Source organism: Homarus americanus, unplaced genomic scaffold (assembly GCF_018991925.1).
Source record: "Homarus americanus isolate GMGI-L3 unplaced genomic scaffold, GMGI_Hamer_2.0 scaffold9847, whole genome shotgun sequence".
In the NCBI taxonomy this organism is placed as follows: domain Eukaryota; kingdom Metazoa; phylum Arthropoda; class Malacostraca; order Decapoda; family Nephropidae; genus Homarus; species Homarus americanus.
Genome location: NW_024721178.1, coordinates 1076817 through 1103417, shown reverse-complemented (window position 1 = coordinate 1103417; position 26601 = coordinate 1076817). Strand labels below are relative to the sequence as shown.

The following is a 26601-nucleotide window of genomic DNA, read 5'->3' as shown; positions in this document are numbered from 1 at the left end:
ATATTTGCTATAATACGGTATTGAGCGGTGAGTTTGATAACGAGTTAATGGGTGATTTAATAACTTGAGACAACCATTCGGATAAAGCTATAATCCAACATGGCCGACTTTATCTCGTCGCTGATTGGTCAGTTCTCCGGAGTCCATCATGGCGGTTTGTTATTCCGCGTGATATGATGTAGTGATCGTCATTTAAACCTTCTCATACCCTAATATACCTCTATGGTTTGAAATTTGAGATACATAAAATTACCACCGGTGAGTAAAGAATTATCTGGTAATGGTAATAATCATGGGTGTTATTTATATAGGGAAATATGAGAGTTAGACGATTGGACCCCATAGGTTGTTGGGAGAAGACTTTTAAAATACAAGACTGTGGCTTCATACTCGTGTTCAATGCACAGTTTATATTGTTAGATATCAAAGTATATATAGCCTGTGTGTAATATTACCGGACAGGACATTAGACAAACCAACTAGACCTACGGTAATATATACCTAGCCTAACATTCTTGTCGGCGTGGTTTATAGGGATTATTTGGCGCCCCAACAATCGTTATTTCTCTAAGGGATTCTCACTTAAAAATGTGCTCTAATACATAAATGAAAATCCAATGGTATTTAAAGGAAAATATGAATTAACGTAAGTACAGGTTGTTGTTCATTACTTTTTATTTAATTTCTTTTGGAAAATACCATACATGATTTAAGCCCAATACAACTTATATGGTTAAATATCTATGTTTTAATATATTTCTGTTTATACTTTTCATGTATGGGTAATATCACTTACAATTTTTCTCTTGAATTTTACACAGATGACAACATGTCTGTTAGTCATGTTGTAATGTAGGTGATTCTGTTTCTTTTGGAATGTTTGTTAGCAGTTCAGTGCAAGCATTATTTTTGGGAGGTTACTCTTATTTTTCGGGGGTAAATGAAATAGAAGATACTGTATATATATATATATATATATATATATATATATATATATATATATATATATATATATATATATATATATATATATATATATATATATATATATATATTTTTTTTTAGGTTGCTTTGGTTTGGTAGGTTAGATTTTGTTGGTTGCCATAATGGTTCAGTGCAGGTATCTCTCTATTTACGATGGAGTTCCGTTCCTGATAAACCCACCGCTGGTCAAAATATCATAAATCGGGATCATTATAACATGGGGTTCATTTGGATATGTTTCCAGCCAGTCAGACACCCACGTGTATCACTCCATCTACACAAATGCTATACTGTACCTACAACACAATTAAACAACACTCACCACATCATTCAAAACAAGCCTGGTCATCTTTACATGTCCCTTTTGAGGCTAAGGGGACTCATGAAGGTGGAGTGGAGACGTCACTCTGACTCCCACACAGCTTCACCTCCAGAGACACGGTTTTCTTGGGTTCCTTGGCCTTCCCAGACATTTTCAAAGTTACACTACTCACTTCACAGTTACAAAAACAGAGCGAATGATGATAACGTAAAAACAATGGTAGCGGCCGACACTGCTCACATTGGGTTTATAACAACAGAGGCAAAGAACTTTACAGTTAGTACAAAAAAATATACCGGTAGCAAAAATCACTTCAGTCACCAAAGCATAGTATAATAAAAAATGTTAGTGATGTTCTCTCTCTGTAAGGTAAAAAAAAATGTAACGGCGAGATGTGTTCCATATTCCGCATTGGCCGGACGATGACCATAGTTCATTCGCATTGTTTACATCGTAAATAATGGGATGGTGTACAGTATATGACCATCGTTAAAGCGGACTATCATCAATAGGGAGACCTTGTAACAATCAAGACATACATGTTCATGTCTAACTAATCTATTAACATTCTTTTCATCAGTTTTCGAATCGGTGAACGAGGGGCACAATTATGATGTGGTATATCTCGACTTTAGCAAAGCCTTCGACAGAGTCCCCCACGAAAGACTAATTAGAAAGGTAGAAGCGCATGGCATCAAAAGTAATATCCTTAAATGGATTAGGGCGTGGTTACGGGACAAGAAACAGCGAGTGAGCATAAACGGCATAGATATCGGCATAGACAGCATTATAAGTAAATTTGCTGATGACACTAAAATAGGACGTGTAATTAAATCTGACGAGGACTCTGCAAAACTACAGGAAGATCTAAACAAATTTTTCGAATGGTCGGAAAAATGGCAGATGAAATTCAATGTGGACAAATGTAAAGTACTCAGTATAGGAGATGTAAACAGGGAAACCAGTTACCAGATGAACAACGATGCCATTGTGGAATCCGACTGCGAGAGAGATTTAGGAGTAATGATAAGTAGGAATCTTAAGCCATGTAAACAATGTGTTTCTGCTCGTAACAAGGCTAATAAAGTACTTGGGTTCATACAAAGGAGTGTTAGTTACAAGACTAGCGAGGTCATCTTAAAATTATATCTAGCGCTTGTGAGACCTCACCTGGATTACGCAGTTCAATTCTGGTCACTGTATTACAGAATGGATATAGAATCATGGGAAAGAATCCAGAGGAGAATGACGAGACTAATCCCGGGCATTAGGAACCTTTGCACTCCCTCGAGAGACGTATAGTGAGGGGCGACATGATAGAGGTGTATAAATGGAAGTCAGGGTTAAACAAAGGGGACATTACGAAGGTACTCAAGCTATCCAACCAGGAGCGAACTCGTAACAATGGTTTTAAATTAGACAAATTTAGATTTTGGCGTGAAATAGGTAAACACTGGTTTGGAAACAGAGTAGTGGATGAATGGAACAAGTTACCAAATATCATCATTAGGCTTAGGATAATTATGCATTTGCATATGGAAATGCATATTTAAGCCATTTTTGAGCTAAAGTGCATATTCATATTTTTTTTGTTTTATAAGGCATATATTTGGAAAATTCCAAAATATTATAAAACATTCTTCAACCTCAAGGGTCAAAAAATTCGCGAGCATAACAGCAACGCTGGGGCAGAAATTACTGATATTTGAAATATAAAAGTCCATTTTATTGCACTAATACAAAACCGAAAATACGCGATTTTGTTTTAGTGTCATAATATCCAAAAGGAACATACTTAAGTGACATTTATATAGCTCAACATTAGGCTGTGGTTAGCTAGGCCGTGATTGGCTGGTCAGTGGACATGAATTGTACGTGATGGGTTCGTGTTCAGCCAGGCAGGGTATAGATGCACGGGCTCCACCAGTTCCCACCTGACACTCTTTTGTTCTTCTATTTTCTTAAAAGGAAAATACTTTTTTCAGTATTGTTTAATAAATTACTTTGTCAGTATATTGTTTTTGTATTTAATCCTTCTTTAAAAAATCCTACTTTGGCGACATCCTGTCCAGGAAAGTAAATTTACTGAGAAAATGTACAGAATAGGTGTTATTAACTTAGTAGTTATTATTTATTAACATATTGTAAAGTGCATATTTTCTCAGTTTTTACTGCATATTTGCATGCATATTTAGCCATTTTTAAATGCATAATTATCCTAAGCCTAATCATCATTAACTCGAATACGCTGGATAGCTTCAAACATAGGTTGGATGCTTATATGAGCAATAGGGGTTGGGTATAAACGGGACTGCCCAGTATGGGTCAATAGGCCCGCTGCAGTTTCCTCCATTCTTATGTTCTTATGTTATGTTAATAGCTGGGCCTTATAGTAGGTTTATTTTTATATTACTGAAGCATGCATAATCTTGTGAGGCAATCTACTTAATGCTTCATAAGTAAATTCCAGTGTGTTTTTTTTTCTTTGCTCTGCCACTAGATTGCATACAATATATTAAGACAAGTGTTTTAGTGAAAATCTTGAAGAACATTAACTGCTCAGAGCATAACAGTATACTTCAAAATTATTAATTTTATATTCACTATATTTCTGGTAGCTAATTATGTAACAGTACTGTGCTCTGGTTGGTACTGTAATACTGTACTGTACTCTGGCCCTGCACAGGTTAACCTCCCAACTTTATATAAAAAAAAAAATTCTTCCCAACCCCAAGAATATCCCCCCAAAAGGAGAGGATTTGCAATTTTCATAATATTGTGGTAATTTTACATGCTTTAACCATGGGTTATTCAGTGATTTGATATATTTCAGGTTAGAGATGGTGGGTGTGAGTGTAGTGCAGGTGGGGAGTGCTGTACGTCACACTCCCTTACCTGGACTCACTTATGAAGGAGAGGCAACCCTAAATTCAGAAGACCCAGGCAAGGCTTTAAGCAACAGTGTAACTCAATTCCCTGTGCTGGGTGGATTTGTTGGTGGTGGTCAGCTTGCATGGAGAGCTGCCGGTCCAACTGTGGAAATAATTGAACCCAGCACAGGGACACGAAAAGCCGCATGGACTTTTGGCGCTATACTACACAACACAGGCACTCGGGTAGGCATGGTGTGACTTGCATGCAAGTTATTGGTGGTAATTATAAAAGTAATACTGTACTGTGTAGCATAATGTAAGATATACTCTAATAGTAATTCAGTAGTTAAGCCCTCTGCAGCAACTGAGGATGAAGATGGATCCAAAATGATAATTCCATTTGCTATTTTACATGTTATGATACAGTTATGATTTGAACATGTGAAAACTAGGTAAATATTATTTTTGCAGGTAACGAGTGTGTGTGGGGTTGGTCCAGGGACGATATCTCAAGTCGTGGTTGGTGTAGACCTCGGTGCTGACCGTAAACCCCAGGGAATGGTAGCACTTCTGTCTCTCTATTCTTCAAGACTTACACGGGTTTTTCATTTCACTCACAAGGTAATAAGTGTTGAGAATTTGTGTTTTAATGGTAATTGTTGAATGGTTATTGTTATCGCCACTGGCTTCAGCTACAGTGCTGGTGTGTGATACCATTAAATCTTTCGACCTGTGACCTCGCCAGACGTAGAAGTGTTTACAGACAAGTCCTGGTTCTGCTGAGTGGACTGTCTTAGACTGGTGGCGGTGGCTGCCCGGCCCTCCATGAGACAGATCGCCCTCTCTCGTGATGCTGTGAAGACCAGCCTTCTCCTATCGGTAAATAGTAATTAGTTAGTCTCACACAATTTTATCTTTAATTACAATTTATTAAACATACTGACATAACACAAAGTTCATAACTCTATTAATCTTAGCTTCGCTTCACTCTGCATTGTCTTATTATTCCAGGTTAGGCAGAAACGAGTAGGCGTAATTAGTCAACAATATTTCAGTACCGAGGTGTATGTCATCACTTAGGCTGTACTTACAAGTGCGGGTCAATGCAGATCAGTATGGTGTTCCAAGAGAAAACAGTATTGCGTAAATCGTCCCAGCACGAATTCTCGGACAGGAGAAGGCTGGTCTTCACAGCATCACTAGAGAGGGCGATCTGTCTCAAGGAGGGGCGGGCAGCCACCGCCACCTGTCTAAGACAGTCCACTCAGCAGAACCAGGACTTGTCTGTAAACACTTCTACATCTGGCGAGGTCACAGGTCGAAAGATTTAATGGCATCACACACCAGCACTGAGGCTGAAGCCAGCGGCAATAACAGTTACGATGAAATTATATTAATGATACAGTAATCTCCCCATTTGCCAGAATCTTTGATCACCAGAACTCTCCAATAGCTGGGGGAAAAAAGGAGCATTCCAGGAAAATTATCCCCTTTCCAGGCATGGGAACGAATTTCTGAGCAATACATCGTATACATTTCCGGGAAATTCTGAGAACATCTCTCCGTTATAGGCATAGGATTGAATTTCTGATATATTGCATCGTGTTCCTGATGTGGGGACGCTTGCCGGGTGGGTAGGCTCAGATTGCTCATGACCTGAGATTGGCCACTACTGTCATGTTACTCGTGCCAAAATTTGAAAGCCGAGAAAACCGTGTTGTAAGTTTTTCCGACTTCAAACATGCATAACTTTTTTTCTTTTCTTCTTTGAGATACAGCATTAATTTTGTGTGCATTTTGAAGCTAAAGGACTGTACTTGCAGATGGTATGTAGCGCATCATGAAGTAATGTACTGGGTTGTTGCAATGTTGACTTGAAGCAACAAAACTCCCACCCGCTTATGGCTTTTTTTTTTTTTTACTTTAATCGATATCTGAGTGTAGATCCCGCCACAACAAAAGAGAACTGAGGGAGAGGGATTTTGCGTTCATTGGCTTGAGAGGCCATGACGTAGATGGCAGACGCTCACTGTCATTGGTCGAGATGGGGGAGGAGGCTGCTGGCCGGCCGCTGTGATTGGCCGCCCGCTCCACTCACTCACTAACGGGACGAGAGCACGTGATGACGTGAAAGCCAAGCCCATACTTTCCTGTCTGCCACAAATTGATGTTCTACCCTTTTTTCAAAGAGCTTTCAACTTTATTTACAGTATAGTAAGGAGATCTTATCAACCACCTTCGTATAGAGCTAGTCCGAAAATTGTGCTTTCCAACAAAAAACGGGTTTCGCCTGGGGTGGTCTGAGTGAACCTTATGATGTGGGGGGCCCTCAGTTGATGTATTTCGAAGCTTATCTCCTCAAACTTTTGCATCATAACACTTTTAGTTCATTGTCTGCTGCCATTGTACAAGCTTGTTCACTTGCTCAGTGCTGTTTTCACATACAGTCATGTTGTGCAGAACTGTACTGTACATTATTGTACCAGCATATAATCAGCTATGCTAGTGTGTAGAGGGTGTACTTTATGTACAGTATACAGTGTGTGTACAATCCCTCCTTCATGGAGGGAGAGGAGAGTGACAGCAACGCCTGCTACAGGAGGTAGGACAGGACAAAGGCAGGCCATCCTGTATCATTATATCACCATTTGGCCTGCCTGCATCACAACCTTAAAACAATGTTTTATGATGGGAAGTACAGTATAGTGTGTACAGTAGTATATTTTGTTTATTTCTAATATAATGTACATGAACAGTGGTGTTTGCATAGATAAATCTAGCTCTATGTGTCTGTGCTAGATACGTAGTTTAGACTCAAGAGTAAACATTCCCCAGTACACTGAAAAATTCTGGGATGAGAAAGTTTGTCTATACCTGGATATCTCTCAATCCCAGAACCGCTCTGCACCAATTATTCCGGCGAAAGGGAAATCATTGGACTGTAATTGGTTTCCCCTGACTATATAAAAGTTTGTCCTGCTGATTTTTTATTCCTTTTATTTTTCAGGTCACATCATTATGCATGGTGTCGGGTGGTGAAATGAGCGTAGATTCAGGTACTTTAGCATCTGAGCTACGGCCATGGCATGGGCTTCTGGTGGTGGGCACATCACATGGTACATTGCATCTCCTTGATTTGGCACTGGATCTAGGAGGTTAGTTTTGTTCTTGCTAATTTTGGTATATTGGTGTACCCAGGTGTATAATGGGAAAGGCTGATTGGCATGGTTCATAAAATCCAGTGTATTATACTTAACCCTTTCATGAGTGAGAGAATGTACTGGTCTTGCCCACCAAAGATAGTTTTATACCACTAAGTTTGTCGTGAGTGATGCTTTTATTGACAACAGGCTTAGGAGATAGACTCCCAGGACCCAAACTTGTAACTTAAATCTAATACCCTGTACTGTACTGTAATTAAAAAAATTAGAATACCCTGTATCTTTCATATACTGTACATACTGGATTCTTAAGGAAATAATTGACATAAAGCTTTGCTTATACAGTACATTTAACTGCTTTTGTGTAGGTTTGTTAATGAGTACTTTTATTGGGTCTAAGCCACATACAGTTTACTTTCATATCAATGTACTGTACAACAATGACCTCCTTGGTGGTGCTTCAGCCTGACTGTGCCAGTGTTTTTTTTTGTGATTTTTGGGTGCTGTTTGCTATTAATCTGTTTCCCTTTATATTTTCTGATATTAAGTTCTTTTTCAGGAAACAAAGTGTTGTCTGATGAGATTTCCCCTGGAAATTTAACCAGTGTTGTGACACCTGATCCTCAAGCTGAGCGAAGTCGCATCAATGCTATAATGCAAAACTGCCATCCCACCATGTGTCTTAGTGGTCAGTCTAAACTTTAGAATCTGTTCTTAATAGGGGTGTTAATTATTTTTTTTTTTAACATAAGCATTGTTTTCATTAGATCAAGGTCATTGATAACAATGAATTTTCTCCCTCTTGAAACACATAAGAAAAACTTGCTACTGATCCCTTGTTGACATAATAGAACAACTATACTTTTAGGTAATGAGAATTGATTTTCCACATAATAAATGATACTGTATTTTAGTTGACACATATTTTCACAAAATTCACATATATATGGGAAACACTTGTGTCTTAATTTCTCCAGTACTGTAATTAAAACACCGATATCCCACAAGTTTTGTAGACAGTAATCCCTCACCAACCGCGGGGGTTCTTGAAAACCCCGCCATTAGCAAGACTAAAAGCTTGTGGTGAAAAGGAAGTTAGGTTCTATGGCCACGAATAACACCCGTAAAAGCCTAAGTTGCCTCTTCCTTCACTAAACAATACTTTATTGTACATTTGATTAAATTTGAGTCAAATACATTGCAATTGCTTGATGTAAATTAAATAGAAATTTTTCAGTACATCTGTGGAGATGCCATGTTGCTATAAAATAAGAAAAATGGAGAGTGTGGGTGTGTACCGTATATGTGTGAAGTGAATGTGTGGGTATGGCCTTGAAGAGGTCTCCAAGTTAGACTCCCTGTTGCTACATCCCCTAGTTCTCGCCCTACTAGACCAAACTGTGTTTCCAGAATTATTATAAATTATTTCACTTCATTTGTTTTAATTAGCATGAAAATTAGTGTTTTTCTGGTATTGTTCTTACTGTACAGATTTCTAAACTTCTCACAGATGGTATGAGCTATGGTGGACGATTCCAGTTGATTGGCCCAGATGATAACATTCTGTTTGAGACTTCTGGACATCTTGTGAACATAACTGCCTTGTCATTCATTCCTCAACTAGCGTCTCTTATTGTTGGCTACAACTTTGGAGCTTTCCAGATTATTAACCTGTCAACACTCACTATTGAGTAAGTTATGTGAATTTAATTATCTTTTGGGGGTAGGGGAGGAATGTGTTTGGGAAAAATATCAAGCCTCATTCTAATCTGTTTTATGCTATGCAATGATCACATGATTGATATCATGAGTTGGCTCCTAAATTATTGTATGATCTCACATAGGGGCTGTGTATCATCCCTTCTTTCAGTCCTTAAAAGAAAGGAAAAACACGCATGTTTCACATCACTCCATTAGTAGTAAGCTGGATTATGTCTTCTGAGTACATAATTACAGTGAAAAACTTAAGGATTTTCACTGTATTGTATTTATAAGTACATGTTGCATGTCTCCCTTTCAGAACAATAGAACATTCTCATTTAGTGTGATGATAAATCCTTTTTCAATGAACATACACTTTGCTTGCTTAGAGGACTAGACTTTGTCCATCCACATCTCACTGTTGGGTGTCCTTTTTATAAACTCTTATATGTGGTCATATTATGGTGTGTGGCTGTAGACTTTGCTGTCTATTAACTTTATTTTCTATAACAATTGTAGTTTTGTATGATAGATTCCTTTCATAATATTTTGGGGATTATTACTGATGGGAAAATACAAGTCAGGTTTACTTATTACAGTTTGAGCTATTATGATTGCCATGGTTACAGTTGTCATTATCTTGTTTATTTAGTTCCCATGCATAATGCCCTGCAGTTTGTCTGGTATTAAACCTTTCAAAATGTTGTCATCCCTCCTGCCTCCTTACATCATTATCTGATATCTACAGTATATACCTTTATTAAAAACCTGCCTTTCTGCTTTGTCTCAAAAGATTTAAAATCCCCTTGGTAACATGGTACACTTCAAACTAGTAATTTACTACAGTTAATATATACAGTATTGATTATTATATATTAATATATTTTCAAAATTTCATGTTTGAAATTTTATCAAGGATCCTTAGTAATAACTTTTTATTATGTTTTCCATAGCTGTGCAAGCCCATATGAAGTTAATATGCCACCTGTTCATTCTTTTGCTTGTCAAGAACCAGAAAATGACCCCAAAAACTTTGTGTATCTCTGGCTGTGTCGTAGCTGGGGTCCTGCAGGTGAGAATGTAGTTAAGACGTGATTATTTATCGTTGGTCTTGTCTTCTTTGATATTGACAAAACAGTTGTATATGAATATTAAAGGACCTGAATAACTAACTTAGCATTAGAGTTGTAAATGAATTATACATGAAATACTAGTAAATATTTTCTTAATTTATGTTAATGATATTTAGTGAAATTGTTTCTTTAAAGAAAAACATTTTGATATATCACATGATTTGTGTTTCTTTCTTTACCACCAGGCAAAGATAATAAAAATAGCAAAGGGACTGGTTCACACGCATTATGCACGATGTATGCCATGAACTATGATAGCAAGGTTTGGATTGAAGGTCATGGGTTGTGGTACCAGGGCCTGGCATCTATATCACCCAGATTTGAATTTGATGCCGTTGGTGGACTTGGCCTTAAGGGGCAGCCAGTGGAACCCAGTTTAGTCTTTGCAGCGATGACTGTACGACAAACAACACAAACCTCAGCCACTCCTGGCGGATCATCATCAGTGTCTGCTCTGGCTACACCTGATGAAGACTGTAAGTTGTGAAAAATGTACAATACTGCATTCCTGATGTGAAAACTTGGCAAATGAGAATAATGATTTGAGAAATTAGGTGTAATTATTAGAAATTCGAGATTAGAAGAAGAGTTAAAACTATTATATTAAAATCGAGTTTAATGATATCCTGTACTGCACATTACCAAGTATATAGTAGTGGGGTTAATTTGTAGCAAGGTAAATGTAGTGAAAGTATTGGGAATACAGCAATAAAGAAGAGGGGTGTGAGAAGAGACAGGAACAGTTGCAGATTAACAAATAATTAATTTAAGAAGCATTAAGATTGCATAATTTTACTTTCCTAATGCCCATTGTTAAAACAAAACAAAACATTTAAACTATTAAAAAAGAATGCTGATCAATAAGGATGCATAAAAAGTTGATTGCTGTACTTTACTAAGTTTGATTGTAATTGTAATCAGACATGAATAAATAAAAAAATACCCTTATATAGTACCATACTTTCAGCTGGACCTGTGCCTGAGCAGAGCTTATGTATGTTTGGTTGGGTAGGAGGTACTCTAGAACAAGGACAGGTCTCCATCAACCATTATTTGGCTGTGTTTGACATCAATCAGTGGTACCAGGTAAGACATTGTGCTGGATTCTTTCTACTGCAGTAGGTTGTACACTCGCTCTAAAAAGTATCTTTTATGGAGGGGTACGATGAATTTCAAAATGAACATTGTGACTTCTGTTATCTCGGTAGGGTTGTCTAAATCCTTTGCCTTTCTAGTACAGTTACTCCCCGACTTACGACCTACTCGATTTACGTCCATCCGCACTTACGACCTGCCTCAGTCGTACCAAAATTTGGTCAAATTATGTATTTTTGAGTCCCAAAGTCAGTACACAGACAAAATTTTCATCTGTAATTCACTTTAAAATGGCTGGCAAGCTTAAAAGTGAGTGTTTTGTGGTGCTGAGAAGAAAGAGTCACCAATTTTAGATTTTCTATGTTATTTAAGCATTTCTGACTTACGACCATTTCGACTTACGACCTGGACGTCGGTCCCTAACCCCGTCGTAAGTCGGGGAGTACCTGTATTTCTCAAAAGCTACGTTTGAATAATACAAGAGATATCCAATTTTTTTTACCCCAAAATCAGGGGTCAAACTATATTTGAGATTGGTTTGCACAAGTATATACAGTACCTGGTAATTGAACTTTTTCAAAATATTTCTTAGCAGTGTCAATCGGCTTGCAATTACCAACAATCCTGACAGAACTTTTTGATTAAACTATAGTACTGCACATATTATGGCTGCTGCTTGTTCAGTAGTGTATACACTACGTACAAACAAAAATAGTTAAACAAAAAAATTCTATTGTACTGTACAGTATTGTAGTAGCTGAAATATATATGGAAATCTTTATTGGAAATTATTGATGCTGTGAATCAAATTTCTCATCCCAACTTCCACTTAAAACCTGATGTTGAGTAAAATTTAATTTATTGCCCCTTTGAGGGTTTCATATGAATTGATAGATGAATTTACAAATGATTTTACTCCTTCAGGCACAAATGCCCTCAAGTTTAAAGCTGGAGAACGATCATCTGTGCCCCTACATGAGCTTTCATGTGCTAGACAGAGTACCAGGAAGTAACACAAATGGAGGTCCAAGTGAGTGTGTCTTGGGTGCTGCACCAATACCTGCATCATGGACGCGACACATGTCCCGCACTTGTAACGACAGTGACTGGTTCCCAGCAGCATTATCTTATGGTGAGTGCTGTGATTTACAGACCATGCACTTTGGTACAGAACTCATTATCCCTCATTCTATTCTTACAAAGAAAGCTGCCTCCATTATACACTAGAAATCAAGAAATGAACACCATAGCTTGATAAGGTAATAATATATATATATATATATATATATATATATATATATATATATATATATATATATATATATATATATATATATATATATATATATATATATATATATATATATATATATATATATATATACACACACACACTTAAACAGGGAATGGAGTACATTATATTATATACTGTAGTTGACTAACCTTAGCAACTGCACTTACAGATGCTCATGTGCTGACCAGTGAAGGTTTGATGGAGTACCTTTGCCAGAGTGCACAACAGGCAGCACTTGTTCACCTCACTTCTTGTGGCCCTTCGGCAATAGTGAGTCCAGAGGAGGCCTATGCCATGTGTGTGTTTGCTGGCCTCATACCTCAAGATGCTCAACCCCCTTCCATTGGTTCTTCTATGGTGAGTACAAGTTATTATGTACTGCAGTCTACTGTTGGTTACAACTGATTTTCAGACATGGGTGTAAACTTTCTTATTGCAAACTTCCAACTTGGTCCTGATTCTGAATTGAGGCACCCATACAATCCAATTAAAGTGACTGCAGTATTGTTGTACAGTCAATTAAAAGAGTTTCTTCCAAAGGGAAGAGCTTGAAGTTTGAGTAATTCTCTGACAAGCTTACCATTTAGGAATTACTTGTTATAATATAAGCACAGTGTTCATTTACATTAAATGTAATAAAGGGATTAATGGTTAAGTTGCTGGAATTTTATTAATATCTTCCAATTGGCTCAGCTTTTCTTATTTAGCTTTGCCATTTCAAATATGGCAGTATAGTTCAAAATAAGTGCTTTGAAACATGATTGTGTTGGTGCCGAGTTTCAGCTGTTCTCTTCTTCAGGTGATAGAACGTGAAGCCCTACTCAATGTAGCACTGGATCAACAGCTAATATCTCTTTTGGTCCAATGTGTTGCTGAATTCTCTGAAGGACGGTTCACTAACTTGGGCTGCTCGTTGCCCTCTCTTCTTGAATGGTCATGGTCTCGTGTCTGTACCATCAAGGCTACAAATGATAATCTCTGTGAGTATGAATTACTGTGTATATTTTGACTTTATTGAAAGTTAAGGTGTCATTTGATTGGTGTGATAATCTCTTGAGAGTATGAACAAGTAGAATGCTTTAATGTATCTAAATTTTTAATAACTAAAATATTTTACTTGTTCAATGATTAGTGTTCTTCATGGGGCCACTGTTGGATCACGGACAAAAAGATTGTCTTTTCTTCCATTGATAGATTTGCTCAGTTACACATTCTCCAACCACACAATTTTGAAGGGTTGTAATTATCCATACAGAATGAATATCTACTGTTTCTCAAGCCTTGCAACAATCCTGTCTTCTGACCTTCTCTCAATGCTTATTGCTATCCATGTCTTTCACTATTTCTCAAGGTTAATAACTCCATGCATATTGAGTTGGAAAATTATAGAGATATTGTATGAATATATCTTTTTTGTCATGCATTTCATTGAGATGTTTCATTGCATAGCCTTGTGGTCGCTGTGATAATTTGCCATTTTTGGTGAGTGGAAAACATTTATTTAATGAGTGAAGGATCGTTTTTCCTGTGTTAAGTGTCTTGTGTTGGACAGGCCAGGAACGTATTCCATTGAAACCCATGTTAAAAGGGACCTGATTTATGATATTTCAGTTAACGTTAGAGCTTTCAGGAACACAACTCTATCTTAAATCGGGGGATACCTGTAATGTACAGTTTTACACCTGCCTTCCAAATATTGCATTAAACAAAAACACCTCTTACCAAAGTACTCTTAATGAAATATTCCAAATTCATGAGCTGAATAATGCACCATTTACGTTTATTATGGCTTCATTGTGTGGGTGGTAAGCTGGTGTACAGTATAAGTGATATTCCACCAAAAGAAAGAGGCATCATGAAATAAGCAAAACTTTTCCATTTATGGGTTTAATTTAAAACATTAAGAATATGAAATGTGCATGATATCTGTTCATGGATACTAACTCAGAGTAAATAATGAATTTTGGTAAAGTGATTTTGGTTTAATGCATAAATAATGTTGCTAAACTGTACAATTGCCAATGTTTAAAATGTAAAGAATTATAAATCTTTTGACTATAATTTTTTTTTTGGGGGGGGGGTGAATTATGGGTTTCAGTGTACATTATGGTTGTTATTCTATGATAGCTGTAATATAAATATACCAGGAGTCAAAGTTGAGGTGGTGTTGGTTAGGATGACTGGTCGTACTGCAATTTGTCAGGCTTGTTTGTATGTTTACGCATGTGTTTCAAAGTATGGATGTATTATTACAAATACTACAGTATACAGCTAACATATCTAGTTCATTTACTGAAGCCCATAACTTTATTATTTATTTTATTTTATTTTATTTATTTTTTCTCCCATTTATTGGGCACCCCCCTACATCCTTGTGTAAGTTGAAGCGCAGAAGCGTTTACAGCGCCCAACAGGAAAGCATACTAAGTTAATGCTTGCCTTTATGTCTCATGAGTTAAGGGCGTAGAAGCCTGAAGAGTCAAGGGCATAGAAGCCTGAAGAGTCTGGTTTTTATGTCAAGTTATTGGAAGCTCCAACAACTTGTCCCTGAATATGAATTCGCAACTTTCGATTTACACCAGGTACCTACTTTACTGCTAGGTGAACAGGGACTAATGGGGGCTAGGAAGTATGTCCAAACAACTTCCACCGGCCTGGGAATCGAACCCGTGACATCTCGCTTGCGAAGGCAAGAGCGGTACCACTCTACCACCAGCACCCCCCAGTTTATTTTTTTTTATTTTTTTTTAGGTAATTGTACATAATAACTATAAACTTGACTCTAATGAAATATTTTTCCTTTATGTTTATATAATTATTTCAATACTTTCAGCTTTACCTTTGTTTGATCCTGACTGTGGGGTGATGAGTTCTGAGAGCATCGCCACTCTCCACCAGAACCTGACCAGCCTTGCTTCCCTCACCACCATCATTACTACCATTCGTGATTATGCCAGTACGAATATGATCACTCTGCAAGGTATGACAAAGCCAGTTTAAACTAATTTTTTTTACATGCCATTTACAGAAATTTTAAAAGAAAAATTTATTATCTTATGAGTCAATTTGATTTTGTGAAGTGTATCATAATTAGGTCACGAATACCCTTCTGTTAAATAGTATTCGATGTGATATACTGTACAGTAAAAAACAAACATAATTCGTACCTCCAAATTCAAAATTAAATTACTCCTAATCCACAATGGTTCAGCCAGGTCGGTATTGTTATTATTATCCCCTCTGTATTTCTGTGGCTTAATAAACTGTTTCAATATCAATAAAAATGAAGAATATATGACAAGGAAATTGGTAGTTCATAGTAATACAAGTGCCGATCATTATTAAAGATGTATTAGCTGGCATTAGACAATATACAGGCAAGCTTTAGTTTGCTGTTACTGCTTCTTCATGAAAAGCAGACATGATAAATGTTTCTGTTACTCAAGCCAGTATTAAAGGTTCCAGGTCAGAACTGCCATAAAGGTTTCATTCTCCCTTTAGAACTGTCGTAAAATGGGGAACTACTTTGTGGGCTTTTCCTACAAATCAGTCCGTGGCCAAGCTTCTTAGACAGTCTATTAATGCCTACAGCTTAAAATCACCATAATAGCTACAGCTTGTTTGATCAGTGACCCTGTGGAGAGAAACTTAACTACAGTATTTATCTTGAAGATCACCCTTTGGCCTGCAGATGTTAACACTGTTCTTTGATAGTAGGAGTACTCATGGCACTCTTAGTTTTGAAATGCAAACTCAACAGAAAATATTCCTAAAGAAGAGAACGTGTGGATATTTTGTTTCCACTTGTGGTTCTAGAACTTCATTATAGTATTGGTATAGAATTTATTCATTGTTTTAGTTGTACTGTAATGGAAGTTGAAATTGACCCATTACTTAGCTACTTTTTACTTATATTTAGAAATGGTTTTTGATGTGCAAAAAAATGCTGCTATTAAAAACTATCATTTTGGTTTTACAGATACAGTACAAGTATACTGTATTATTATTACATTAATATAGTACTGGATTGGTATTTTACAGGTGCTGGTGAATTAGAAAATCGTGTTCAAGTTGTGAGTCTTCTAATGTTACACTTGAGCGTGGTGCTGTGGTTCTATCACTGTGGACTTCTTTCTCACACCCCTACTGAGGATGTCATCGAGGAATGTCATGTACCATTCCCTGCAGAGCTCTTACGGCGCATATATAAAAATAGGTTCGCATCATTTCGTTCTGTATATTTTCTGCCATTTTGTTGTGGTAATATAATGTCCATGGACAATTGATTTCCATACTTTTGTTTCTTTTATCAATTCTTTCCTTAAAATTTTTTCAAGCTTGTTACTATAAAAAATTATGATTTTCAAATATACCTACAGACGTTCTGAAATCCAGCGCCTTAGTTCAACTCTCGTTGGCCATGAGGTGTTGATGATTGATGGCTTGCTGAACGATGCTGTTGGAGGTGCGGGCGGTAGCATTTGGGAGGCTTGGGAAAGAGAGGGAGGCAGCAGAATGTATCCTCCTCCCTCACTTCACGCTCTCCTTGCCACCTTCCTCCTCCCTGATGTATCGACCACCACTAAACATCGTATAGTGCAGTATCTCTTCCTTGACCTTGCTTCTCTCCTGTCTGATGGGTGAGTTCTTTGTATTTATGACAGTGAAATTATTTATTAAATAACTTAAGACACTTCCCAAACAATAATGAGTGACTAAGGCTGATAGTAACTAGATTATTGACTTTAGACAAATCTGGGTAACATAATTTGAAAAGTTTCATATAGACTTCAGAACTGAAATTTTCTTCAACTCCAGTAAATGCTGTGTGTGTGTTAAAATATGTATTTAGATCTTGGAAAAAATATTTACAAAGCTAATATACAAAAACAAGTATATACTGTATACTGTAGTTCTTTGATTTCTCATAAATGCCAGATAACCACTTTGGAACTTTTCTTTGTGGAACTTGGACATGAAAGTTCTAGCCTGGTCTACTTTGACATACTGTACATTAAACTTTTCTTACTATGCATTTTGGTAAATTATGAAAGATTTTAACACCCAAAACTTTTTGGCTAAACACTTCTTGCCAGGTAGCTCCCTTATACAGTATTGGAAGACTTACATTGCAACAAGTCATAATAGAGCCTGACTCCAATATCATTACCAGTGCCATCACCTTTTTATGGAATACAAATTAATGGAGTCCGTTATTTTTCAACTCCAGTTAAGGGTAAAAGTTGGCATATACAGTATATATCCAGATCCTAGATCCCCTTTGGCCGGACAACATGTAACATATTGCGCATCTTAAAGCCACCACATCATGATATAAACTTGTTTGGGTGAGGAAGAATATAGCTAGTTAAGGATTAGCCCATTACATGTATCAGGTGATCTTGTCCAGTACAGTATTGTTATAAAATCTTTCACAAGTTTTTCACTGGGTGAGGCTCATCCTTAATTTTCCATACATCTGCTTGCTAACACTTCTTCTAAAGAATAATAATCTTAAGATGTAATACAGTAGAACGTCGATTTAAAGCGATACTATTTAAGATTATTGATTTAAAGGGACACCCACAATTAAGGACAATGTTTTAATTTAAAGCGAAGCTTTCCTATTTTGCGCATCATATTTTAAAATTCGCACCTAATGTTTCTCTGGGCACTCTTCACTGTCCTAAGGGCTAAGCTGTACTGTACATGTACTCAAAATAATGTGCTAAATGATTACTAAAATTTTTGTCTAGTGCAAACTATAACATGATTATATTCAAATTAATCACTATCTTATAAGAATTCCAGCAATGTAAATTATATTCTCCTCGGTCACTTCTGTAACATTTTCTAAAAAAAAAAAATCCCTCAATCTAAAGGACAAATAAACAAGTAAATACTGCACTAGACTTTTGGTGCCAACTGTCAAGCATGTCACTGTCACCTCCCCTTCCTTCCTTCCTCCCTCCCTCCTCCCCTCCCAGCCAGGGTTTGGTGGTTATACAGTAGACTTAAGTTTTTATCTTATATAATAGCACAGACTAAAGTTAGGAGAATGTAATTCCCATTGCTAGAATCCTTGCAAGACAGCGAATGATTTGAATATAAACGTCATATATTTTGCACAAAAGATAGAAATTTTAGCCATTTGTAATTAGAACCAAAATTTGTATGTCTAATGCAAACTATAGCATGTTTATATTCAAACTAATCATTATCTTATAAGAATTCCAGCAATGTTAATTATATTCTCCCAGGTTAGTTAAGTGACATTTTATAAGAGAAAAACTTAGTCACTCTTAAGGACATAAATAAATAAGCACTAGACCTTGGCATCAACTGTCAAACATATCACCTCACCTCTTCCCCTCCTCACATCTTCCCATCAGCTGACCACTAGTAAACAGACCATTTCACGTCCCATAATTTTTGCTGTGTTGATTTATGAGTGTTTGTTTTAACATAATACTACAAAAAAACAATGTTTTGTTTATTCTAGGAGATGGGCTGAGGTGCATCTGGGTAGACTCAGTCTTTTTAGTATTTTGTGTTTCTCTCAAGTACCAAACTAAATTATTCCATTGAAACAACACTTCGATTTAGTGCGAATTTGATTAAAAGCGACCCCTCTTGGAACGTACCCCGTGTTATATCGACGTTCTACTGTATTTATAGTGTACTTAATTATCCTTCTAAATAATCCGGAACAGTCCATTTCCATGGTCCAAGACCAGTAAATCAGAACTAGATACATAATAAGTTTTGTTTTAATTTTTAAAATGTATGTTATGAAAGACAGTGAGTAGGCCATTTATTAAATTATATTTTTATACAATAAGTGTGTGTAACTTTTTCCAATAGGTATGTCAGGGTTGTCGAGGAGCTTGTGAAGTATCCCTCCAGCTTTTCACTGTCTCCATCACATATCAAGTTAACACAGGCCTTTTGGCTTCTGGATCATAAGGATTTCCAGGTGAGTCAATGATATAAAACTGATTAATTGTGGAAACTGATAATGTAAATCGACAGTGCCAGGAAATGATCAAAATCATTGTCATGTAGTGCAGAGTTTATAAAAAAATTAAACTGTGCTCCCAGCCATTAGGATTAGGATTGTCTTATTTGGCTTATCATTTTATCAAACTTAGCTAGTACTGTATCCTTAATGTCCATGTTCTCTTATCTTTATAGGAGGGGCTCAACGTGTTGCTGGATCCACTTGTGAACACCAATGACATAACATCGTGGCAGCACCGTCGTATTATGAAGGCTTTTCTTTACCAGGTTAATTTTACCAAATGAATGGGTTCTTTTGTACTGTGATTATGAATCATGGAATGTTGTATAATTTTAAAAATGCTGTACATTAGGTGGAGTCTACTGTTGCAAAAGACAATGCAATACTGTGTAACTATATCCATATTGGCTGCTTTTAAATTTATTCATACTTAATGCAAAAATTTTCAAAGGGACTTAGCAAACTTAAATAGGGAGAAATTTCTAATTTTTCCATAAAATAAACAGTAATGCATTTTCTATGTAACATAACCAGTGTTTTTTCTTTTTCTTTTAAACAAGGGTGAACACAGTAGAGCCTTGACATATGCTCAAATTCGTCAACCTCCCAAGGTAGATCTCGATGATATAAGATTACATTTAACTCTCCTATTGGCCAATGGACTCGTCAGGGAAGCCTTCCACTACCAACGGTCACATCGCATCAAGAATAACTCTCAGGATCTTCTCAACCACCTTTTTACTGGTAAGTCTTTTTTGTTGTTGTTATGTGGTAATGTTATTACTGTATTGAGCTTCAACAACTAAGGTCCTTAAGTGTGTACCAATGTTAGTACTGCAGTAGTCCAACAACACTAAAAATTATGAGATAGAACTCTGTATTTTGGTGTACTGACAAGAGGTACTGTTGTAGGTTCTAGCAGAGATAGAAATAGTCTTAGATATGATATTCATGAAGAAGGCACATGCAGTTGATAAAATGACAACTTAACAATGGTGGCACCTGCCGAGGGGAGAAACATGATTCTGACATGATTTTTAAGACAGTCTCTCATAATGTTTCACACACTTAAGCAACAAGCCAGACGAGGCAACTGAGTGTTTAGAGTTGGTGAAATAAAGCACTGCCTGTATTCATATATGATCGTTTATGCTCCAATGCACACGCTGATGCCCAGACTACTACTCCCACCTTTTCCCAAGTGCGGGGATGCTTCCTCACATGCAGTACCAATTGGGGGGGGGGGACGACGACGATTCGGAATCTTTTAATCCAGTGGTTCTCAACCTTGTTTGCCCCATGCACCCCTTTCACCATATGTCAGAATGTCATTCCCCCCTCCTTTCCAAGATTGTCTGCCTCAAAAAGTGCATTCCAAATAATATGCATATAATACTGAAAATCCTTTATTTTTTCCATATTAGTATCAGTTCCCCCCCCCCCCTGAAAACCTGAGGGGGAAATTCCCCCCTGGTTGAGAACCCCCTGTTTTAATCATTTGATACTCCCAGACTCTAAAGTGCTTTAAAGGTGGCCCATGGCCATTAGACTGAGTGAGAAGCTGGCTGAGGTGGCACTGCATTCAGTCATTGGAACCAATCCATGCCAAACTAATGCAAAACTCCCATGCAGCTCCATGCCAAGTGCCTCATAGCACCAGATACTCCTCCTTCCCTGGGAAAACTGCATGGTACAAGGAGACAGTGTGAACGGGTCCTACTTGCAGCACATATGGTTTTTGTATTTTGATTCGAGTTTTTACAAAATTGGTTGAATTTTGTGTTTACAGTGAAATATTTTGCTATCAACAGGGTGTGAACAGCTAGGAAAGTTGGAGTGTGTTATTCACCTACCCCTTTCACCTTTGGAGGAAGAAGCACTTGTTTCCTACCTCCAAGCCTCAACTAATACATCTGCTCATGACTATCTTCTCGTTTATTACCTCCAAAGGGCCAGGTTAGTAGTTATTTTGTTATTTATTCAGTTTCATGGTTATTTCACATTGTATGATAAATGTCAGCACTTGTACTGTACTTGTTTGGTCATCAGTAGGGTGTTAACAGCTGAGCAAGTTTGAAAATGTTATTCAACTTCATTCCTTCTCACATGAAGGAAGAGAAAATAGTTTTCTGCTTCTAAACCTCAGATGGCTCTTGGCCTTCTATAGCAGTACAACTGTGGAAGAATTGGTACCTCTATAATATATAAATATTTTTTTGGGTCTTATTCTGGTGGTAGTGTTTTTTAATGTACTGATTTTGCATGTTAATGTTTGTCAGACTCATTTGTAAATGAGTGCCAGACAATTTGTTTTCATATGATGGATTGTCATCTTATTGGTAAATATTTGCCACTTCCAGGTATGATGAAGCCGCTGGCCTTCAGGACAGTTTGCGTGGAGGCTTGTGCACTGCTAAGAAGCGACAGGGAGCGCGATCTGCACTTGTCCATGGCTACCTCACTCACTTACCCGATGTTGCTAAGAGAGTAAGATTTTTTTTTTTTTTTTAACACAATGCCAGGTTGAGCAATATTAGTACATTTTCAAATAGTATTTTATCAAAGCATATGTGTTAGTGTAGGAGAGAGGAGAAGGGTCACATCTGTTTATGAGTGCCTAACTGAAAGTTCATAATGAAGGTTCTGTCATCTTGGTATCTTGCAGTGTGAGTTGTCCCTCTGTTTTAGGGTAGTTTATGCATTAAATGTTGATTTTTGGGCATTTCTCCACCATTTTTGTGAGCGAGAACTTTTCATACATGTGTATATACTATATATGTATATTGTCATGGATTTGGGTGCATCGGTGGTAGTAGGAGTGGATTATATTATATAAAGATAATAATATGTCGTATTTCTTATTTCTTACCGTGGAGTTTGATACCTTCACACTGATTACTTACAGGAGATTATGGCGTATCTACGTAGAAGTTCACTCCACCACTCGACATTCCATGATTTATACTTGATAAATGATGATTTAATAGATTCATTTAATTTCCAACATCTATCTAAGTTATTGGTTATACTTTGTCATAACCAATCAGTCATTACCTTTAGTAATAATAAGATAGGATCACAGATACGGGCAGATAATTGCACTTACATTTATTTGTCAAGCTTCCATACAATGATTTACAATTTGCATGGATATATGATTCACTCACATTCACGCTGTAATAAAATTAATCTTCTAAAAGAGAATTTTAACTTGGGAACACAAGTGATTACTCTACTATGGGTATGACCTAACAGAGCCTTAATTCTTCAAGTGATACATTTACTGCCAGCCTGGATTGCTTTTGTTGCAACCAGGCTTCCGCACAAGAACTTCTTTCCACGGGCCATAGCAACAAAAAGTACTCTTGGGTTACCACACATAGTCTCGCGTCACTGACAGTCACGGGAGACGGTTGTCGCGGCAAGGAGAACTGGTAAGCGTGACTTGAATTAACCATTTAGGTGCAATAGACCAGCCTGGATTGCTTTTGTCGCAACCAGGCTTCCACACGTGATATTTCCACGGGGATAACAAACCTAGGTTAACACACTTAGTCTCGTGTCGATCACGGTCACTGTAGACGGGTGTCGTGCAGGAGAACTCTGTAAGCGTGAATTAATTAACCATTTACTGTAGGTTTGATAGGCCAGCCTGGATTGCTCTTGTCGCAACCAGGCATCCACACGTGATATTTCCACGGGGATAACAACCTAGGTGAACACGCTTAGTCTCGTGTCGACGACGGTTCACAGGACGGAGTGGCAGTGGAGGACTCTGTGTGGTGTGGTGTCCTGCCCCCTTTCAGGAGGGAGAGGATGGAGACGACGTCTTAACTAACCCATGGCTCAGGGGATACTATTTAAAATGAGGTTTTTGGGTGTGAAGCGATGAACAGTACAACACTGTTTCACTGCTCACCCCCCTAAAGGCTGGCTAACATACATTAATTGAAAAATACATGTCCCAGTTATGCCTCGCCGGGTGTCTTATCTCTGGTAAAACAAACTTTGGAGTTGGTTGCGTGGGTAAGCCTAACGCAACCCATGACATATATATACACCCTTGCTCAGGTTGCGCTCTGAGCTAGTTTCTTGAACAATGTGGGCCAGCATGTCACTCACTTTGCTTAGTGTGTGGTTGGGGGAACAGTATGGTTACTGCTCCACCATCCTTATCCTTTGAACATATTTGTCTGATATTGAAGTTATTTGTATTTATTTATTAATTTTTTCCTCCAGTTGTCGGGTGGTATGTTGAGGAAGGTTGGTCCTACACGGGTCATCTATTCAAAGCCTCAGCCACTTTCTGCACAGATCCGTCAAGCTGCCTCAAGTCCCAGGTCTCATACTGCCAACATCAATAGAATGTTCGAGGATAATAAAGATGAATGGTCTTCAAAGCAGGCGGCCATTGCACCTTTCACACCATTTAGAAACAAATCTCAGAGGCGCAAAGCACACGAACCAGGAAAGTCTGATGACATTTCAGATGCATTCACACCAAAGAGAAGCTCATTAAGGTAAGGCTAACCTTAAAAACTTATTTTATCATAAATCACTTTATTCCCCATTCAGATTCTCACCATCAGCAGGTATGCATGCTTAGGCTTTGAATGAACTAAAAAGTGTGTCATTGTTGGTCAAACTTGAGTCCTGGGTGTGGCATCGGGGATCTCAGCTTCCCTCTACCAGGCCAACCTATGTGCTGTATTATGGTTATTTTTCAACTAGTATTTTTGGGTAGATATACTTTTTTTTTTTTTTTTTTTGGTTAATACACACACAATCTTTCATACAGACAATTGTGGAAGGGGGAGGGGGGTAGCATGCACCTGTCTTCCATGCCCTTAGTGAAACGGTTACCAAATGATAATGCAGTATTTTTTCTTTTCTTTTATTTATTATTAGTATTTTTATTTATTCCTCACAATTATGGGGGAATGCATTAGACTGGGAGGGATGAAGATGCCATACTAATCTGTGGATACATAAAATTAAATGCCACAGTTGGTGAAATGGTATACAGAGTGAAAACCGTGGATACATGGTACCCGCAGATAGAAAATCCGCAATTAAAGGATTAATGCAAAATAATGTGACGCATGCGGATCATCTGCAAGCACTGTCAACAAGTTTTCACATCTTCAAGTTTGAACACCCAGCACTAGTTCTTACAACATAAGCTAACAAGATTTTAAGTTTAATTTAACTTATTTTATACAAATAACCACTAATTAATTTTCCATAGATTTTTTAAAGTTACTATATTATCTTCTCAACAGAGATACGTCTCATGTAGTGTTCCCCTCTCGAGTTCAAGCATCACACTCCAGGTTTATTGAGGAGGAAGAGGTTGAGATTGGGCTCTTCAGTCCTTCCGTAAAAAGGAGTCACCTAGGAGAATCTTCCCTTATACGTGATGATGTATCAAAGCTCATGGAATCTGTTTTAAGAAGAAGCATGTATGTTTCAGGATCAGAAATAAATGCCGGGTGAGTGGATAACTTAAGTACCAGTTACATATATTGTACAGTATTGTGGTGAAGGAGTTCATTAATGACCATCAAGTTAATTCATGCATATTCATCCAAAAAAGAGCATTGAATAATAAGAGAGAGTTTTGGCATTTGGAATTTAAATAATTATTAATAATGTTTTTTTTCCTTCATTTAAAACTACATTTGCTGACATTATTTTCTCCCACAGTATGACCCAGAATATCTCGTCAGACTTGATGTCGTTGCTACAGACTCCCAAAATTATAAGAAAAAGAAAGTCTGGGGTACAGTCAAGTGCTGAGTCCCCTCTTGTTGATACACCTCAGTCAATACTTAAGGTAAGATACAGTACACAGGTCAAACTAGCCCTAGAACCCAGACCTGAATTTTCACGTTAACACGCGAGGAAGACCAATATGGGAGGGTGATAAATTGAGTGAATAGAATTGTGATGCTGGCTTATGTAAAGTGACATATAAACCAGAATTAGGGCCTTGCTTTAAAAGGAATAACACAGCAGAACACACCCCTTAAACCAATAAAAATGAGTAAATGACAATAAGTAAAGGATGAACATTTGTGTGTGTGGTGTATTTCCAGATGTTGAGGATGAGGGTGATATTCTGGTGGTAATTAAGGAGATCCATATGTAATGTTACCAGTGTACAAACTTTGTTCATATAAGGTAGACACAGCTCATGTGCCATTAATATATTTTAAACACTGCAGGTGCGTCAGATGGTACAGAGACCACTAAGCCCGTCTGCAGCCAGTGATACTTCAATCCCTGTGTTTCCTCGACTCAGTGCTAAGAAGGGCAGCACATGTATGTGTTCTTGAAGCTATAATTTATAAAGTATACCTTAATTCTCTCTCTCTCTATCTGTTATAGCTTTTTGAAATAAATTTTTGTATCTTATATTGTAATGTGATAACACTGTTAACAAGTCCATAAGGTACCATAAGAAATAACTCTTAAGAGAACCATAGTCAATAAAGATTTTGATGTGTGCAAGAGAGGGGTAGTGGAGTTAACAAAATTTGATCAGATTGTTCTATTCTCTAGATTACTTGGAATGTTGATAATGGCCCTTTGTAGAGTTTTAAGACTGCAGGAATCAATTTATATAATGTACTTTACTGTTCTGTGTTTGCCCTTTTAGCAACTGCTGATGACACACTGCAAAGTCGAGCTAATGATACCAGCATGACTCCTAAGCAACTGCGTTTCCACCTTCCCAAAATGAAAATGGATGACGAGATTGTTGCAAAGGAACAAGCTGAGGATGAGGAAGAAGAGGTGATGCCAGTGGATGATAACTATGCTTCAGAAGAGGAGGAGGAGGAGACAGAAAAGGATATAGAAGAAGAAGAAGCAGAGATGGACGTGGAATATGAACGGAAGGAAGAGAAACAGGTAAAAGAATTTGAAGTGGATGAAGAGGAGGAGGTAGAAGAATTTGAAGTGGAGGAAGAGAAGGATGCAGAAGAATTTGAAGTGGAGGAAGAGAAGGATGTA

General features: G+C 37.4%; 1 protein-coding gene across 1 annotated transcript; it reads left to right on the top strand.

Moving 5' to 3' along the window:
* Positions 1-119: 119 nt before the first annotated feature.
* LOC121861642 (protein ELYS-like) lies at positions 120-26538 on the top strand (the record flags this gene model as incomplete). The annotated part of the gene is made up of 25 exons (XM_042359538.1): positions 120-258; positions 4140-4422; positions 4651-4800; positions 7187-7334; positions 7900-8028; positions 8851-9031; positions 9995-10113; positions 10360-10650; positions 11142-11260; positions 12194-12401; positions 12733-12920; positions 13363-13543; positions 15397-15543; positions 16605-16779; positions 16943-17203; positions 19428-19539; positions 19758-19850; positions 20145-20328; positions 21396-21540; positions 21945-22071; positions 23824-24104; positions 24867-25076; positions 25291-25420; positions 25812-25908; positions 26246-26538. Coding segments are annotated over exons 2-25 (4245 nt in total), but the record flags the coding sequence as incomplete, so codon positions are not given.
* Positions 26539-26601: the final 63 nt, after the last annotated feature.